The sequence below is a fragment of the Uloborus diversus genome, chromosome 5, assembly GCF_026930045.1.
Source record: "Uloborus diversus isolate 005 chromosome 5, Udiv.v.3.1, whole genome shotgun sequence".
Taxonomy (NCBI): domain Eukaryota; kingdom Metazoa; phylum Arthropoda; class Arachnida; order Araneae; family Uloboridae; genus Uloborus; species Uloborus diversus.
In genome coordinates, this window is record NC_072735.1 from 24,157,392 (window position 1) to 24,176,076 (window position 18,685).

Sequence of the window (18,685 nt, forward strand, 5' to 3'; positions counted from 1 at the left end):
ATAAATTTTTTTTAGTTTGACAAAACCACTTTTCAGTTACAGACATGTCATATGTAAGGCATTCAAAAGTCATAGTATCTGAAAACCCAGAAATTTTCTATTGTGTATCCAGAGAAGTATTATGATTTTCTTCTTTTTTAAAAAAAAATCCTTTGCAAAGTTAATGTTGATGTCAAAAGGTAAATTGCCCTTAACCATAGTTCTTACAAAAAATAAAGTTCCCTACTTACGAGGGCTGCAGAGTCGGAGGAAAATGTCTGACTCTGACTACAGGATTTTTAGAGACTATGACTCCTTTACCCAAAATTAGTCTGACTCCGGCTGTGACTCCTCAAATATTGGGAGAGCTGCGAATTTTGATAGAAAATCCTACTGACTCCGTCTCTTGAAATTTTAAACCTTTGACTCCGACTCCTTTACCATAAAACCAGTCCGACTCCACAGCCCTGCTATAGCTTACCATGAAAAGAAGGTTGATGACCTTAATGCAAAAACATCATTTGTAATAGGTTGTTTGTTATTATTTTGGAATAGATAGGATTAGCGAGACCATGCCTCTTACTCTTTGGTGCTTTCTGGAAGATTCTACCTATTACAAATGATGTTTTCCTTAAAGGTCATCCGCCTTCTTTTCGTGGTCAAGCTTAACTAACTGCAACCTGTAAATACTGAATTTTTTTTTCCAAACAAATTTTTTATATACAGTGAAGCGCCGCTTATACATTTTTGAAGGGACTATGAAAAAAGCGTACAAATGAAAAAATGTATAATTGGTAAAGAAAATATATATTAGACCCTCCAGGGACAATTTAAAAAACGTATAATTGATAAAAATGAATAGAAGAGAAACGTATAAACCGTGCTTCACTGTACTATGTTATTCCACATAGACTAAATGAATTTATTGGACAATTCTCATTGCAAAACATGTCGCTTAGTTTTGCAATGCATTGAAATTAAGAACTGAACAACAATGACAAAGTAAAACAACAAATTGAATCGTGAAGACCGGAAGAGCAAAACATTTCACATACTTTTGCAATGGCATTGATGTTAAGAACTGAGCCACAGTGGCAAAGTAAAGCAACAAATTGAATCGGGAAACCTGATTTTACTGCTAATATGTTTTCACAAAATCATTTTGACCCTCTGTTTTATTTATAGTTATTAGGAAGGCTAATCTAAGAGGAAATTGTTTACGTTTGAATTTAAAAGGCATATTGCTATCGAATGAAATGATATCCGAGGTAGGACAAATATTAGTGTTATATAATAATCAATAATTTTTTTTTGGTACAATAATATTTTTCTCCAGTTTTACAATTATCAGTCTTAGGTCAACCCTTTTTTTCCAGTAAAGTGCATGATTAGTCCGTAAATGTATTCGGAAACACTTGCAAAATTCTCTCGATTTGAAGACGGTGTAAATTTGTGCACCTTAGCGTATCGGCAGCATTTCTGACCAATCTGCGTTTAGATCTTTCATTTAAAGACTCCATAGCCCACTGCTCTCTTCGTAAATTATATTCAAGTGTTCTGAAGCCCAGAGGTAGCCCTTCCACACTGCAGGTTCGGGTTCGATCTCCGGGTTGAGCATGATTGATTCAGCTGTTCATTCCTTCAGTGGGTCAATAAAATAAGTACCAAGTATGCTTGGGAACTAAACCCAGGGGGTTCCACATTAGGCTGACCTCTTAAACGAAAACATCTGCCTAGCACCCCAGAGCCCTTGGTCAGAAGGAGTGAGATGGGTACAGTAGGCCTTGGGCACTCATAAGCTGTCGTGCCACTGGATTTGGTTTCTTGACTCTTAAAACACTCATTCTAACATTTTTTGACTAAATCGCTGCTTTCAGAGAATGTCAAAAGTTGCTTGCTCTTTGCAACTGTTAGACATTTTGAAACATATATATACACATATTTTGACACTGAACATAGTATACTTAATGACCATGAAATGGTTTTAAGTGTGTTAACATTGTAGGTTTTTTTTTCACTGCAATTTCTTTTGCATTCAGAAAATGTAGGAAAGAAAGATTATATTATGTTTGTAAATTTAGTACAAAAATATCCCTTTGCATACTTCTCTCAAAAGATAATGGAATTGCAAACTTTTGCTTTATAATAATCCACTGCATGAGTTGCATGTCAAAGTAATTTTCCCCTTTTAAATGTATGAAAATAATAAGTGTTATGATATTCATATTAAGAAAAGAAAAACTACTTTTTAAGACAAAGATAAAACTAGACCAATATTTGGTGACCGGTGAGCGAGCGTAGCGAGCTCGGATCGCGAAGCGATCCGAAGGAACTGCGTAAGCAGTTCCGGGGGTTGGCGAGCGTTAGCGAGCAGGGGGCGATAGCCCCCTAGTAGATTATAAGTACCTAATGAACTGTTATGTAAATACATAAAATACACCGTCAGCTCAGTCATACCATCCGAGAACTGCAGTTTTGTTTTTATTAGCACTCATCAGCCCGGAATAGGAAGTGACTGAACTGGAGGTGGAAAACCTCTTAAGGAAGCCAAGAGTGCCAAACCAACTGGTAGCTAATATAGAATTAGAACTGACCAGATGTGTGAACGAAGCAATGGTTCTATAGCCCAGGCTAAGGCAGAAATACATAAAATACACCACCAGTTCAGTCATTCCGTCCCAGGATTGCAATTTCGTGCTTATTAGCACTCATCAGCCCGGCATAGGGCAGTAACTTACGGAAATTATCATACCTTGCCTTCTCTTCGAGTTGAACCGAACCATTGCTTCGGTCACTCTTCTGGTCAGTGCTAATTCTATATTAGCTACCAGTTGGTTTGGCAGACTCGACTTCCTTAAGAGGTTTTCCACCTCCAGCTCAGTCACTTCCTATTCCAGGCTGATGAGTGTTAATTAAGAGCAAAACTGCAGTCCTCGGATGGAATGACTGAGCTGGCGGTGTACTTCATGTATTTCTGCCGTAGCCCTGTCTATTGGGCAGTAACTTACTGAAAATATTATGTTAATATTTTACTCATTAAGTTCTTTTCAGTTTCGTTTAAAGTGTCTTTGAAAAGTGATTGCAAATGGAATTTTTTTTAAAAACTGTTGTTGTATTTGATGTACAATATCTTATTCATGTAAAAATGTTTCTAAATTTGGTAATTGTAATATGTTTTTATTCTTATGGTTTAGAAACAATCACCTTTGAAGAGATTGGAACATTCACTGGAAGATCAGATTTATAGAATTTTGCGCAAAAGCAGGGTTATAACAAATGTTAGGTAATTTGTTTTTTAACTTCAAATTGAAGATAATTCTTTTTTTTTTTTTTTTTTTTTGCAGTTGGATATATCTTTTGAACTCATCATTTCCATTAAGTGCAGTTGAGTAACTTTTCTTTTCATTTTAGAGCCATTGCTATTAGATTACTGAGAAGTGCATAAATAGGGCAGAATACACTCAGCATTTATGAATTATTTCACTACGAAGATATACAATTAGATTTTTGCTGTCATGTAATTTTGTCTTTCAACTTCTCTGTAAATGGCTACATGTTGCACTGTTCCCAGTAACTTTGCCAAGCACTGTTCTTTAAAAATAGATTAGGTTTTACACAATAGTAACAACACAAGTTTTTTGGCTGAAGTTTTACTTGTTCTACCCTTTTTTTAAAAATCATCATATAGGTGCTACAGGCTTTTTCATGAGTAAACAATAAGCAACTGAAAAAAATTAATAACATTTTGAAACTTTATCTCTTAAATATATATATCCCACTTATAATGAGCATAATTAAAATAGTTTAGTATATTTTATTTTAAGTTTTTTTTTCTTACTAAGGGGATCTGCCCACTGCTTGCTAACGCCCACCAAACCCCAAAGATTATTTTGCAATCTCATTTGATTCACAAAGATTTAAATCGTCAATTACAAAGAAATATAAAAAACACAATATAAACTCTCTTTGGATCAAAAAGCACCCCTTCCCCGGGTTCCAAATTTGTTGTACCAATTTGAAGAGCTGTAAGGGCTAAGGGGCTCCTGAGCATTGCTATACTGCAGTTTGTATGTTTGAAAAGTCGCTTTCATATACATGGTCTCTAGTAATATATTTTGCTCTTTAGCTCGGGACTTGAATTGAGTTGAGCCTAAGATTTTCCGTTAAAATCGAAACCCTTCAAGTTTGTGAATAAGGAAAGAAGAAACCTGCTAATTGAAAAAACGTAACTATGGCAACACCAAATAAAACATCAATAATTTTAATGGAGATAAGATTATTGGAACTTGATTTTTAACGGCTTGTAACTTTTTTTCTTTGGAGGTAGAAGCTAAGCTTGACCATAGGTCAAGTTAGATATGGAGTAAAAAAAGCCGCTCTTTCCATTGGTGTCAAAAAGAAAACTGTGGGACAATTCCTTCGCTTTTTACTGAGAGATTTAATGAAAGAAGTAGTGCCTAAATTTTAGCTAAGCCTAAAAAAATTCCATCACAAAAAATGCAAATAACTGCTGCCATATTTAAGTTAGAGCATTTCGGAACTCCAGCGCTCGAATACGCTACCTTGCGGTGATTTATAAAACTGCGTCTGCACCTAAAACATTGCCACGTTGCGCATCACGTGTGTCTGTTGACGTAAACACAGGCAGTTTGTTCTGAGTATTTATTAACGCAATCGATGTGTCTTAGTTTGCTTTCAGCTACAGAAATTAATTCGTCCCTTAGTAGTATTCTCGAGCTTCTCAAAATAATGTTAGTTTTTCTTATTTCTTTCAAAAAAGTATTAAATGGTGGAAGCGTGAACAAGAAAACTCTGGATTAACAAAATTGGATAACGTTATACCAGGTAAAAATTTTTATTGTTTTGTATGAATTTGTAAGAATATGAGTTTTTTTAATCTTAAATTAATTTAACTAATCATATTTTACAGCAGCATTTAGTTGGAATGGACAGTATGCAAAATATTTTCTTGAATATATTATCGTAGAACAAAATGAATAACCGAGAAAGAATTTACTTTATTCCTTTTATTCTCAGCTGAAAGGTTTCGCCAAATTTGTTTAGGGTTATAGTAGTTTTATTATTGTGCAAGCAAAGTAGCCTTGGCGAGTTTTCGCGTTGTTAGTTAAACCATTTTTAATTTTTATCATGAGTGGAATAAAATGATAGTAAGATTACAGAATTCGATAAGTAAAAAGAAATAATGGTCAATCAACTGAAAAGAAAACTACCACCATATATAAACTGTGAGTACACATTTTATTTATTTTGTTCTGAGTGAATTTGAATAAATATCAGTTTTTCAATTCGATGAAAAAAAAACGAACTTAACAACATTGACTGGACACTTTTCTTTAACCTAATTCCACATAAATGATTTAAATAAAATTTGTTACTACAGTATCCTACTGAAATAGACAGTATGCAAATAAATTTTCTTGAAAATATTTATCGCAGAACAGATTGAAAAATCCAGAAAGAACGTTAAGAATTTCAACAATAAAAAATAAAAGTTCGCCAAAAATCTGTTTATAGTGTTATGGTTTTAAAATTATGTGAAAGAATAATGTATCTTGACAAGATTTCGCATATCAGGTAAATTATTTCCATGACGAATGAATTAAATGCATGATTTCTTTGGATATCCAATCATATAGTCATAGAAATAAATTATCTAGTGTTAAACGTTACTCTTGACAGTCTGCCACGTATGTGCACTATGTGACAAAAATGTCAACAAATGCTGGAAATGTCACGAAACTGAACTTAATATGTACTAATGTATAGAAAAAACGGTACAAAATGAAAATGCCGTTCGAAGCGAACCAAAAATTTATGAATTCCGAATTCAACATCGTGAAAATGGCTGCTTCAGAACAACTTACTGTGTGTTCTACATTAATTGTTTACTTTCGAAATACTTTTTGGTTTCTAATCTCTTTCTATATGGGTCAGAATATCCACAAGACTTTGAAAAATCTTTTCAAACGAATAAAGCGAAAATATCATACATACGAACAAAAATCACAACACTTTTAGCATTTTCTTCGCTACCACATGCGTTTGTTTTAGTTTTCAATTCCGCCATTAAACAGTGACTGCAGTGCCCCCTATAGTTCGTTGGAGTTGCGAATTGAAACAACTTGCGAAAAACGCGGAAAATTCTACCGTTTCCAACGACATATAATATTTATACGTGCAAGTAATTTTTCACCCCTTTAATAGGCAATAATAGGCAATTTATGCAAAATTTGAGCTTAAAAAATTAATTACAAAAAACTAATTCGAATTTTAAAAAATAAAACCCCAGGTGTACATCCCTGGGGCTCGAAGTAGTTTTTTTCAAAATTTCATGGCTGTAGGTGCTATGGAGTCTCCTGGACGCAGGCCTGCCACAGACTTCCTTCCAGAATTTCTGTGAAAACCTATAAACATATCTGCTAAACATATCTATTCTTTTATAATGTTATTATCTGTAAATGCAAATCACTGCCCAGACTTTTCATACAGGGTTTTTTTGTTGCGTTTATTTTTTGAATTGTGAAATGGATACTTATAATTTTTTGAAAACAATCAAAATTAAATGTGATTCCTTTAATCAGTTTCCTGTTTTCCCCCCCCCCCCCGAATTTGTGAGAATAGGTCCTTTACCTTTAAAGTTGTGAAAATGGGCAATTTCAATTTTGTGTTTCCCATTTATCACATTAAAGTTGAAAATTATTGGATGAAAAAATTTAACACAACATATTTTTCAATAATTATGACAAAAGCCCTCTAATTTTAGAAGAAAGAAAGTTTTTAAGAAATGTTCATTTAGAACTTAAAACATTTTAGATTTCTTTTGAAAGAGATTTCATTAAAAAAAGAAAAAATAGTTTAGCTATTTAGATCTAAACTGCTGATTCAAAAACACCAGAGCAATACAAGTTGATTGCTGATTGATAGGCATAAAATATCTACACTTACTAATACTAATCTATCTACTAATCTTACTGGTACTAATCTGTCTACTAATCTTACTGATACTAATCTATCTACTAATCTTACTCATACTACTTTATCTACTAATCTTACTCATACTACTCTATCTACTAATCTTACGGATACTAATCTATCTTTCTGACAAAAGATGTCCCAGGAATTTTTAATAATACAAGCATGGGCAGATGATCCTCCTCATTCAAGTTCAATCAGTTAGAATGAGCAAATTCTACTGAATTGAATGCTATATAGGATTTTATATCATAGCAAAAATTGAGGCACCAAATTTCAACTTATTTGGGAAACTGAGATAAGTGTGTAAAAACAACTAAAATGGGTAATATTTTACGGGCATATTTTGCTTCCTTTAAGAAAAATTACAAGAGGTTAATTTTAGTTTTTATAAATATAGAAAATCTAAAAAATAATGGTTAAAAAAGTGTTCTTTATACTTTCAAAAATTGTTACATGAATATTTTTGGCTAAGAAAGTTCTGTCCTTGAACTGAACTATTCAATACGTAAAGAAGCATCATTTATTGAAATAATATTTGAATAATAATAATAATGTATTTAATTTTTTTCTTTCACGCTCCTTTTTTTATTTTTAGTGGAAATTCCCTTTTTGCAGTTCCTGCCAATCAAGAATTTGTATACATATTTTCTTCTAAGCCCTATATCACAGATTTTGTTGGATTTTTCTTGACGCAAATAAGATCTCACTGCCAAATGGCCAGTGATCTTGGTAAGTGTTTAAAAAATATTTCTATACTGCAAAAAAATCATAAATGTTTGAACTGTATTAAATTTTTATGAGATGTAAATGGAATTTTTTGTGATTGAGGAAAAGCACTTATAGGGAACATGGTTCTTTAGCATCTTTTATCAAATAATACTTTTGATATGAAATGCTCAATGTAATACATTTCCTGTTACAGTTTTATTTATTTATGAATTTTAAAGCAAATAAACACTTATATCAAATGGTGATTAAGAATAATTCTATTACTTAGTTTTGTAAGATGTTTTTATTTATTTATTTTCATTACTTTAGCGTTTTACTTTCACCATTCAGTTATTTTTAAAGACAACCTTAAAGTGGAATGCAGCAAAAAGTACAGCGTTCTCTCTCCTGCTTTTTTTCTTCCTTTTTGGCATTAAGGCGCCTATGGCAAAATATTTTTTGCAGAATTTTCGGTACTTGATTTAGAAAAAAAAGAGGGCGGGGTTAACAATTATTACCAAATTAACCGGCACGCCGCAAAATTCGGGGGTCACCAGATTTTCAATAACACTTGCCTGGTCCTTTCTGACATGCTGAAAAAACTGAGGTTAGGTTAAAAAAAATAGTATAAAAAATATATGCTCAGTTTTAAAATGAATATAGATTCTATACATATCTTATTAATATTAATAAACAGTTTAATTTTGTAAAACTATTTACTAACAATGCCATTTGTTATTTTAACAAAAAAATATTGTTTAATAACAAATAATTTAATAAAAATTAAATTTAAACTAAGCAAACACTTAAACAGTAAGTTACCTCCCCTAAACCAATGCTAAACAATCTACCCTAGCTGTTCAATAAATAAAAATTAAACTTACCTCCCAAAAAGGAACCTAAAATAATTTATTTTAAAAAATTATGAAAAAATGGCAGTAACAATAATTTCTTCTGAATTGATTTCTTTATTGTCATATTAGCAGTACCTGCAAAGTGATGCCCGTGCTAAAAATTTAATGAAAGTCCGTTGAATAAAAAAATTGACGGCCCCTCCTCCTCTTATGTTAAATAATCATTTTTTTTTGTATAAAATGTGTACACACCTTTTCAAAAAAGAAAAAAAAAAGAAAAAAACCTATTATAGTTTCTTTGGAATTTAAAACTTTTTGTCAAATCATTAAATTAAATTTACAGTTGCTTTAACACTCTATTTAGCAAATGAAGCGGTTTTTACTGCAAATTAAAATATTTTGCCAAATAAACAAAAAAGACATCAAATAATATCTTTCAAATGTAAAAATAGTTCCACAACTCTATTGTTTATCGCCAAACTCGCCCAGGAATCTCACTAACATAATCCATCCATCTAACGAAAAAGGAAAAAAAAAATCCAGTGAAACATTCAAAAATCATCGTCAGAAAAAAGAAGAAAATGTTGTACATTTCACTCGGATAAAAACAAATCAAAAGTTTCTTTTCTTTCAAAACAAATTGCCAAAACAATGAATTACATTTACGGTTGCTTTAAAACAATAATCCTGGACTGAACTGCTCAGCTCCAAGCGACCACGCTACCGGAAACCAGCCCTTTTGCGAGTGAAGCAGATGTTTTTTCTTTGGCAATAATAAATGTTCGCCAAACAAACAAAAAAGTATAAAATCACATTAACAGTAGTTTTCAAATCTTTATATATTAAGAGCTGCATTGCCCAGCTTTGCCCAGTCTACCTTGAGAATAAAAATTGTGTCAAGTAACATATATTCAACAATCAGACTTAAAGAAAAAAAAAACACCATACAAAATTATCCTTCCAAACAATGACGACAGATAAACAATGATGACAGATATTAAAATACTTTTAAGAAATTTAATTGCAAAAGATAGATTTTAAAAGTGTAACCATGGAAGCACGAAATAAAATAAGTTTGAGAAATTAAATGCAAAATAAGGAAAGAAACAATTGATTCAAAAAGCGTAACCGTGAAAACACAAAACTAAAATGGTTGACAACCTGAATCAAAATGACATTTTTTATACTTGATTTAAAAACGCTTGTTATTTTTTTCCTTTGAAGATAGAAGTTAAGTTTTTCGACTATAGGTTGAGAGAGATCTGGAATAAAAAATGTAGCTTTTTCCAATTGTGTCAAAAAGAAAACTGTGGGACAATTCCTTCATTTTTTATTGATAGATTTAACGAAGAAAATAGTGCCTAAATTTCAGCTAAGAATAAAAAAGTTTGAGCTAAAAACGCAAATTGCTCCCGCTGTAATTAAGTTAGAGCATTGAAACAAATTGTTTAGAACACAGAAAATTTTACCCTTTTCAACGATATATAATATTAATATGTGCAAGCAATTTTTCACTCCCATAGTCGGGAATTTATGTGAAATTGGGCTTAAATTGGAATAAGAAAAGAACTATTTATCAGATTTTTTTCGAAATTACAGCCTTTGTCACGCAGTAAGAAAGCACCTTTCATACAGTGAAGGAATTTTTCAAATAGGTGCAGTGGTTCTGGAGATTACCTCGAACGTCGAACATATAAACACACAAAAATCCGCCCTCTCTCTTTATAATATCAGTATAGAGTCATATAATTAAATCTGTTAATGATGTCCTACCATAAATAACAAGCACATGTTATATGCAATACACATTTTTTTTTGAAAGAAGGTTACTTTCGGGATTTGTTTATTTTTTCCTTGCAGTGGTTTGCTTTCTGATTAGTACTGAATGGGGAAATTTACTTTGTTTTGTTGCAAAATAAACCTCAAATTTTCTCCCATGCTAGTCAACCTCACTTTTTTCCGACATGCCAGATAATGTGGGGTAATACAGAATGAATTTGTCCTAAATTTGGTATTTGTTCTTTAATTTATTACACTTCTAGCATTTTCACTAATCACCGTAGTTTCATCAAAAATTGATGTTTCTTTATGAAGAGTGATTAAACTTTCTAAGAAATATTCAAAATATTGTTAGGAAGCATTATGTTGGATCATGAATTTACTGAAAATTAACAATACTATCTTGTCTTAAATTCAAAATGGACTGGGTTAAAAGTTACCCAAAATCTCCCTTCTGAGTGTGAAACAATCTTCACAAGAAGTAAACCAGCTCAATCTGATTGCCCAATTTTGAGAAAAGACGGAAAAAGGAACTTTGAAAATTAAAGCCTTAAATGTGAGATGAAAAACTTTCGGAAGAGGTTAATTTTTCATTCACATAAGTTAAAAAAATTTAGATGGGTTCATGTTTTTGTTATCTTTAATTTAAATGGAATGGGCATTTCAACATTTTGTCCTATTTATTAATTTCTTTAATAATGAACAAGTGCGTGATTGAGAAAGAACAAATCATAAAATATGAAAGTCAAACAACCTTCAATATTTGTTGACATTTTGTTTTTTATATCCGATGGAGTGTCGTCGGTTCCAGCAAATATTATTCGATTAAGCGGGGGAAATTTCCTTTACTTTTATTAATTGACAATATTTGTCTTAAAATGTAATAATAATAAATCAATAGCTATATAAAGGAAATAATTAATGTTACTGGTAAAAAGTTTTTGATGAAAATTATAAAAAGTAACTTTCTTCTTGAGTTATCTTTGTTTGGCATCATTTTTCAGTACATTATTTATTGAAAAATTCTGTAATAGTGGATTGCTTGCTCAAGGTCTTTTTGGAACACTTTTCTGTGATTTCCCCCCCCCCCCCCCCCCCCCGATCGTCTGCATGTGTTTTACATTTAATATTTGTCAATTTATTATCATCTGAAACGTATATATTTCTTTGTGTTATTTAATTTAACCATTGGCTGCTTTATTTTCTGTTTTTTTTTTCTTTTTTTGTAATGGCAATGACAAGAGAAGTAAGATAAAATAGATGAAATGTCTTGATGTAATATGAATGTCTTTCTCGCTCGTTGATGGCGAAAATTGTTTTATATTTTTAGGTCAATAATTGTAATTACTTAACTCATTTCTCATTTATTTAAAAAAAAAATTTAGAATTTTTTTCAGAAAACTGATTAATACTATTCGATTATCCGGGGAAATTATTCAATTAAGCGGGGATTTTTAATATTACTTCTATGGGGAATTATTGGTTCTAGGAGGTATTATTTGTATAATTGGGGTATTTGTTTATCCATTACCCGATTAAGCGGACCTGACAGTATCTTTTATACTTCTGTTACTTAAATATGGTTTTATAAAAATGTAAATTAATTCATGTTTTCACTCTGTTCACTATATTCAATGTAATTTCAGGATATGTACCTAAAGATACGTTATATTTAAACGATTTTATGGAACCATAAATTAACTCACGGTTTCACTCTAAATTGTGATTTTTAACTATCTTACTCATTTCACCCAATCAATGGGGAAGGGGAGATGAATACAAACTGGATTTGGAAAAAGTGTTTTCACATAAATGTCAATTTTAGTAATTTAAACAGAAAATATGAAATAGTTGTGTAGTTTACATGAAATACACCGCCAGCCCAGTCATTTCCAGCCAAGGACTGCAGTTTCGTGCTTATTAGCACTCATCAGCCCGGCATAGGAAAGTGACTGAGCTGGAGATGGAAAACCTCTTAAGGAAGCCAAGAGTGCACAACAAACTGGTAGCTAATATGGAATTAGCGCAGACCAGACGAGTGACCGAAGCAATGGTTCGGTTCAACTCGAGGATTGAAGGCAAAGGCATGGTATATTCAGTAAATTACCGCCCAATAGGCAGGGCTTAAGCAGAATTACATGAAATACACCGCCAGCCCAGTCATTTCCAGCAGAGGACTGCAGTTTCGTGCTTATTAGCACTCATCAGCCCGGTATAGGAAAGTGACTGAGCTGGAGATGGAAAAAGGAACCGAACCATTGCTTCGGTCACTCGTCTGGTCTGCGCTAATTCCATATTAGCTACCAGTTTGTTGTGCACTCTTGGCTTCCTTAAGAGGTTTTCCATCTCCAGCTCAGTCACTTTCCTATGCCGGGCTGATGAGTGCTAATAAGCACGAAACTGCAGTCCTCTGCTGGAAATGACTGGGCTGGCGGTGTATTTCATGTAATTCTGCTTAAGCCCTGCCTATTGGGCGGTAATTTACTGAATATACCATGCCTTTGCCTTCAATCCTCGAGTTGAACCGAACCATTGCTTCGGTCACTCGTCTGGTCTGCGCTAATTCCATATTAGCTACCAGTTTGTTGTGCACTCTTGGCTTCCTTAAGAGGTTTTCCATCTCCAGCTCAGTCACTTTCCTATGCCGGGCTGATGAGTGCTAATAAGCACGAAACTGCAGTCCTCGGCTGGAAATGACTGGGCTGGCGGTGTATTTCATGTAATTCTGCTTAAGCCCTGCCTATTGGGCGGTAATTTACTGAATATAGTTGTGTAGTTTGCCACTAAAACCAATGCTTGTCACATAGATATGCCAATGAGTACAAAAGTACAGAAAAAATAGCAGTTATTGCTACTTTTTTTTAAACTTTAAGTTAAAACTCTATTTTTATATATAGTATTAGAGCTGCTCTACATATTATATGCATTTAACTTAATTTGAATGCTCTTTTTTGTTTTCAGATTCTTCTGAATCAAAACTGAAGTCACAGCCTAACATTTTGAAAACAAGTTCCATTTATGAGAATGGAATTTTTGATCCATCAGCTGGAAGTGATAATTCGGAACACAGTTTCTCAAAATTTCTATTCCAACATATTAATTTAGCGCTATCTAAAGGCTTTGATGATAATGTAGGACGTTATCCTGTACCAGCTTATTTTGAGGTATAGGATTTAAAAAATTACTCATATTTAGATTCTTCCTTGTCTTTTAAAATTTCAGTGCGCTATTCTTAGATTTTTTGCAGAATAGGTATTGTTATTACATTCAGGCCATAAATCGAACCCTTAAGCCTCATTACTTCTTAAATAAAATATCCAAAATCTAAGATAAGAAATGAAAATTTCAAATGCATAAATTGCTAATTGTTGCAGACAGGTGTTTTGGTGTTACAAGGAACGCCTGTTTCAATACAAAAGAAATGAACTTATGGATGAAAATACATCCGATTTTCGTCTCATCCGAAACTTATTTCCTTTGCATTGAAAAAGGCGTTCCTTGTAAAGCCAAAACACGTGTTTGCAATAATCTGCAATTTTTGCTCTTTGTTTTTGTCATTTTTTATTTTAATTTTTTATGCAGAAAGGTATTTATTCAATTTATTCAAAATCTGTTTGTTTAAAACTTATATAGTTGTAGCATTCTGTAAAAGATGTGTTTTTAAAATATCCAATTCTACGAAAGTCGGTCATTTAGTGTCATGCTTTTCTAAATTCTATTAAATTATTAATTTGTTTTGTTCTGTTCCTAACTTTTTAAAGTATATTTTTTAGGACGCAAATGTCCCTGCATCAACATCATGAAATTAGAAATTTGGATTCTATGGCCAAAAAAAAACTGTCAGCCCTGATTATGGAGTAACGGATAAACGAATACCCCGCTTATACCAATAAAACCTCCCGGAGCCGAATATTTCCCCATAGACACAATGCTAAAGATCCCCGCTTAATCGAATAATTTTCCCGGATAATCAAATAATATTAATCAGCTTTTGCAAATATTTTTGTTGAGGAAAAAATTGAATCATTTAGGAAAAAATTATGAAGAATTGTGGGCGTTAAAATATAAAGTAATATTTATTGCTGACAACAGTCGAGAAAAACAACATTCAGGTCCCATCAAAAAGTTTCCACTAGGCTATCAAATTTATTTTGTATTTGTCAGTACAAAAAAAATTATAAAAAAAAATAGTGCAGTGGATAATTCAATTAAATAACACAAATAAATATACACATTTTAGACACTGACAAATTGATAAATACTAAATGTAAGATACGGTGGACGGAGGAGAGGAAGAAGAGAGTCAGAAAAGTGTTCCCAAAAAACCTTGAGCAAGCTATCTCCTATCATGAAATTTTTTCAAAAAATAACATACTGAAAAAAGTTGCCAAAACAAGGATTTCAATAACTCAAGTTGAAAGTTACTTTTTATAATTCTCACATGTACTTGTAAATACTAATTATTAAACTATTTTGTTGTTTATTTAGCTTATTTCAAAAACTTTTTAGCAACAACATTAATTATTTCCTTTATATAGCTATTGATATATTTTTATTAAGTTTATGTTTTCTTTTCAAAAAGGTATTCAAAATTTCCCCGTTTGTTCAAATACCCCGCTTTATCGAGTAATGTTTCTTGGAAATGACGATATTCAATTAAGCCGGGCTGACAGTACTCCCCCCCCCCCCCGGTATTTCAATTTGGTTTTTGAAAGATAGAACAAGATTTCCTCTTAACTAGGGTCATGTTTGATGTAAAATACAAAAGCATACTGGAACCATATAAGTGTTAAAATACTTAATACAAACTTCTTTTAACATGAACATCTGAACCTGTCCCTTTTAAAGTGGTTTCAAATATCTATAATGCAAAGATCATAAACTATTAAACTTTGTAATACCTAAACTTTGTAATACCTAATAATGTATGTAATAGTAACTGATGGTATTTAATATTAATAGTAACTGATGTAACTGATTAATAGTATAACTGATGTCTGCACTTGGTATCATTCTGATGAACAAAAACAGTAATTTATGTTAAGAACTGTAATGATTTGTAATTATTATATGCTTATCTGTTTAATCTTTAGTTGGCATCAACTCATATTTGGTTTGAAACAATATGCAAACTAGGCGCTGCTTTTTATACTGAGCCTAAAGAATCTAAAGGACGATCTTTTCATCAATCCATCAAAGCAGCTTTGGATACTGATGTTAAATTTTCTGAAGGGTAATTACCATTTTGTTATTTAACTAGATAAAGACTAAACTGATATTTTCCCTTTCTCTTTTTAGCAATTTTAATGTCATGGGTATCTGCTACTACGACTTAATTATGTTGATTCATTTTGAAAATATTCTTTATTTGACTCCAATTTATTCAAAAACTATTATAGTATGTCATTATATATACATGTTTTTTTCTTCGCTCGTCTTAAATATGTAAATAAGTTATTGAGAACAGGTTCATTTTCTTGTTTCAACTCTTACTAAAATACTCAAAATGATTTAATACATTATACATAGGTCAGTCAGAAAGTTAGTTGTACTTCTTCGTAAATCTGTTCCATCTAAGACAATTTTGATCAAATTCTGTGGCAATACTTCAGACATGTACCTTTATCAAGTGACGTAGCGGTTTCCCCAAATTAAGTTCAGTTTTTCTGATTATCAGTTGCAAACATGTCTCGACAGCTGCAAGTAGCATCCAAATTGGAAATGCGTGCAATGATTCAATTTTGTGGGCAAAAAGGTGTAACTGTACTGAAATTTATGGGCAGTAGCATGAAGTTAATGGTGAAAATGCTATGTCACGTCAAGCTATCGTGAACTGGTGCAACATGTTTGAGAATGGACATACAGATATTGACGACGCTGAGCGTGAGGGAAGACAAGTTTAGGTGGGGAGTGTGGGATCACCTTCCCAAGCCACCCTAACTTTTCACTACCTGACTTCGATGTTTTTGGTCCCATAAAACAAGAACTTTCAAAGTGATGATACCATTTCGATGACAAAGTGAAAGCTGCAACCAAACTATGGTTATCGGATATTGGACGGGATTTCTTTGCAGAAGGCATCAAAAAACTTGTACCACGCCTCGACAAATGTTTAAATAACGGAGGTGGTTACGTTAAAAAGTAGATTTTGAATTTAACTTTAAAATAATAATAAAGTTATTTTAAAATTTCAATCCTTATTTTGTTTTCTTGAGCAGTGCAACTAACTTTCTGACTGACCCTCGTACTTGTTTTTCTATTCCCCCTATATTAACCAACTCTGTCTGCACAACAGGATACAAGATTGCTACCTATTTTTTACTGAACAAATTAGAAATGACTGCCTTGCTTGTTGCCAAGGGTCTCCACCTCCATTGTATAATTAGGGCAAATCTAACCTGGCAGCATCGTAATGCTGTGATTAGGATCTGAGTAGCCTTCACAATGATGCCAGTTTAAGTTTGCCCCAACTATAGTCCCTCGATATTTACCAAATCAAAGTTACTCTGTGTTTGTGTTTCATAAAATAGTTCTGTTTTGTAATATCCTATGATATAGATTGCTGGTATATTTTAAACATGCCTAATTAAACTTCTAATTTTGCTGAGTTAACTTTTGCAGGAGATGTGCCAAAGTTTTACCTCTTGCATCTGCTGCTTATCAGGATAATTTGCCAACTCATTACACAGATGACTATCACCAGACTCGGGTAAAAATCATTGTTTTTTTCTGGGGATATATACAATGAAATTCCTTTACAACAATATGTGTACGACAAAATTTCCGTTTCAATGAAATAAATTTTCAGTCCTGATTTACTTTCCAATACGTTACATGAATTCCATTACAACAAAATTCCCGTTTACAACAAACAAAATTTGCGGTCCCTTGAAGTTCGTTGTAACTGGATTTCACTGTAGAACTAATAAAAGGATGGGATAAAATTGCTTCCTCAGAAAAGAAAATTGGCACATTGTTCTTATGTATATTAAAGGCGTTGAATCTAATGGTGGGGGTCTAATTTTTCACGACTTCCCTGTTTTCAAGATATATGTGATTGAAATATAGCATACAATGGTATGTTTCAATGGTGTAAAGTGTCGGTAGTTATCTGTGCAACACTTCTAAGACTTTCTGCTCGTTACTATGTTCATTCTCTTACTTAGCATATTGGTTTTCAATCCCTGCTTAAAATTTGGTTTCCATGTATGAAGTAATCCCAATATATTTCTAGTATTTAAAAGGTATATGGAACTTTTTCCAGATCCTGTCCAATACACCAAGACTTACGGTATTGAAATGTAGCATTAGACGCTATATTTCAATTTTGTATGTCTCGAAAACTGGAAAGCTACGTAAAACTAGACCCCTATCATTGGATTCAGCACCATCAATGTATATATACGAACCATGTTTTAATTCTTTTTCTGGAAAAAGAAATGATGCTTTTGCATTTTGCTTATGCTAAGCATTTTGCTTTACTGTCACAATTTCAGATCTAATTATGATTGTATTTTTTTTAATCATCTATCAGAAATGTACCCCATGTTAACAGAACTTTAATAGAATTGATTTTGTTTCAAAAGGGGAGAAATTTTCCTGCAACATATTAGTGTACCACATTTCCTTTAGTTGAAACTTCCTTTAGTTAAACTGAATGTTATTTATAGGCAAATTTTGATCCTATATTAAAGCATATCATTGGGAATAATAGCTCTGTATATAAAAATGAGAAATAATGAAAGAATGAAAGAAAAATGCATAAAAGATAGAACCACAAGCCATCAGTTTTTTAAGACGAAATTGATGAATTACTTAATTAGTTGCTTAAACATGTAAATATAACACATGAATCATTTTGTTCTCATAACCATAGTGTCCACCTCAAAGCCATTATTGTGTCATATCTTATGGCATATAGATTCCTTTTTCTGCACATGAAAGCATTTAGTTCTTTGAAATCCTGCACATCTTGAATAGTAGTAAAAAAGTGTTTTTACTGCATTTTTTACATTTATATTTTAATGCATTACAAACATATTACAAACCTTTAATTGGCATTAAACTACTCTTTCCTTTACAGCTTGCTCATGCATTGCATGTCTTTAGTTTGCATGCTAGAGGCCCAGCTATTCAAAGGTTTGCTAAACAGTTGAAAGAAGACTGTGAAAGACTATGGAAAAGTGGTCATCAAATGTGTGAAGTATTGAGTCTTACTGGCAATCATTGTATGAATCCTGTAAGTGTCCTTTTGGGTTTTTCTCAGATACACGTTTGTCAGCAATACAGTATTGTTTCTTCATTATTAAAGTAGATATTTCTTGCAGTTTTTGTCTTGACAGGTTATTTTATAGTAATGTTTTTATTTA

The 18,685-nt window shown here is 32.3% G+C and overlaps 1 protein-coding gene across 1 annotated transcript in view; it reads left to right on the forward strand.

Annotated features, from left to right (window-relative positions):
* The window catches only part of LOC129222497 (nonsense-mediated mRNA decay factor SMG8-like), a 48,560-nt gene that overhangs the window by 13,498 nt on the left and 16,377 nt on the right, over positions 1–18,685 (forward strand). Inside the window, exons 8-13 of the mRNA XM_054857010.1 lie at positions 3,174–3,262; positions 7,571–7,704; positions 13,278–13,480; positions 15,410–15,549; positions 16,938–17,025; positions 18,400–18,555. Of these exons, the coding sequence (XP_054712985.1) occupies positions 3,174–3,262; positions 7,571–7,704; positions 13,278–13,480; positions 15,410–15,549; positions 16,938–17,025; positions 18,400–18,555 (810 nt within the window). The remainder of the gene's footprint in view (positions 1–3,173; positions 3,263–7,570; positions 7,705–13,277; positions 13,481–15,409; positions 15,550–16,937; positions 17,026–18,399; positions 18,556–18,685) is intronic.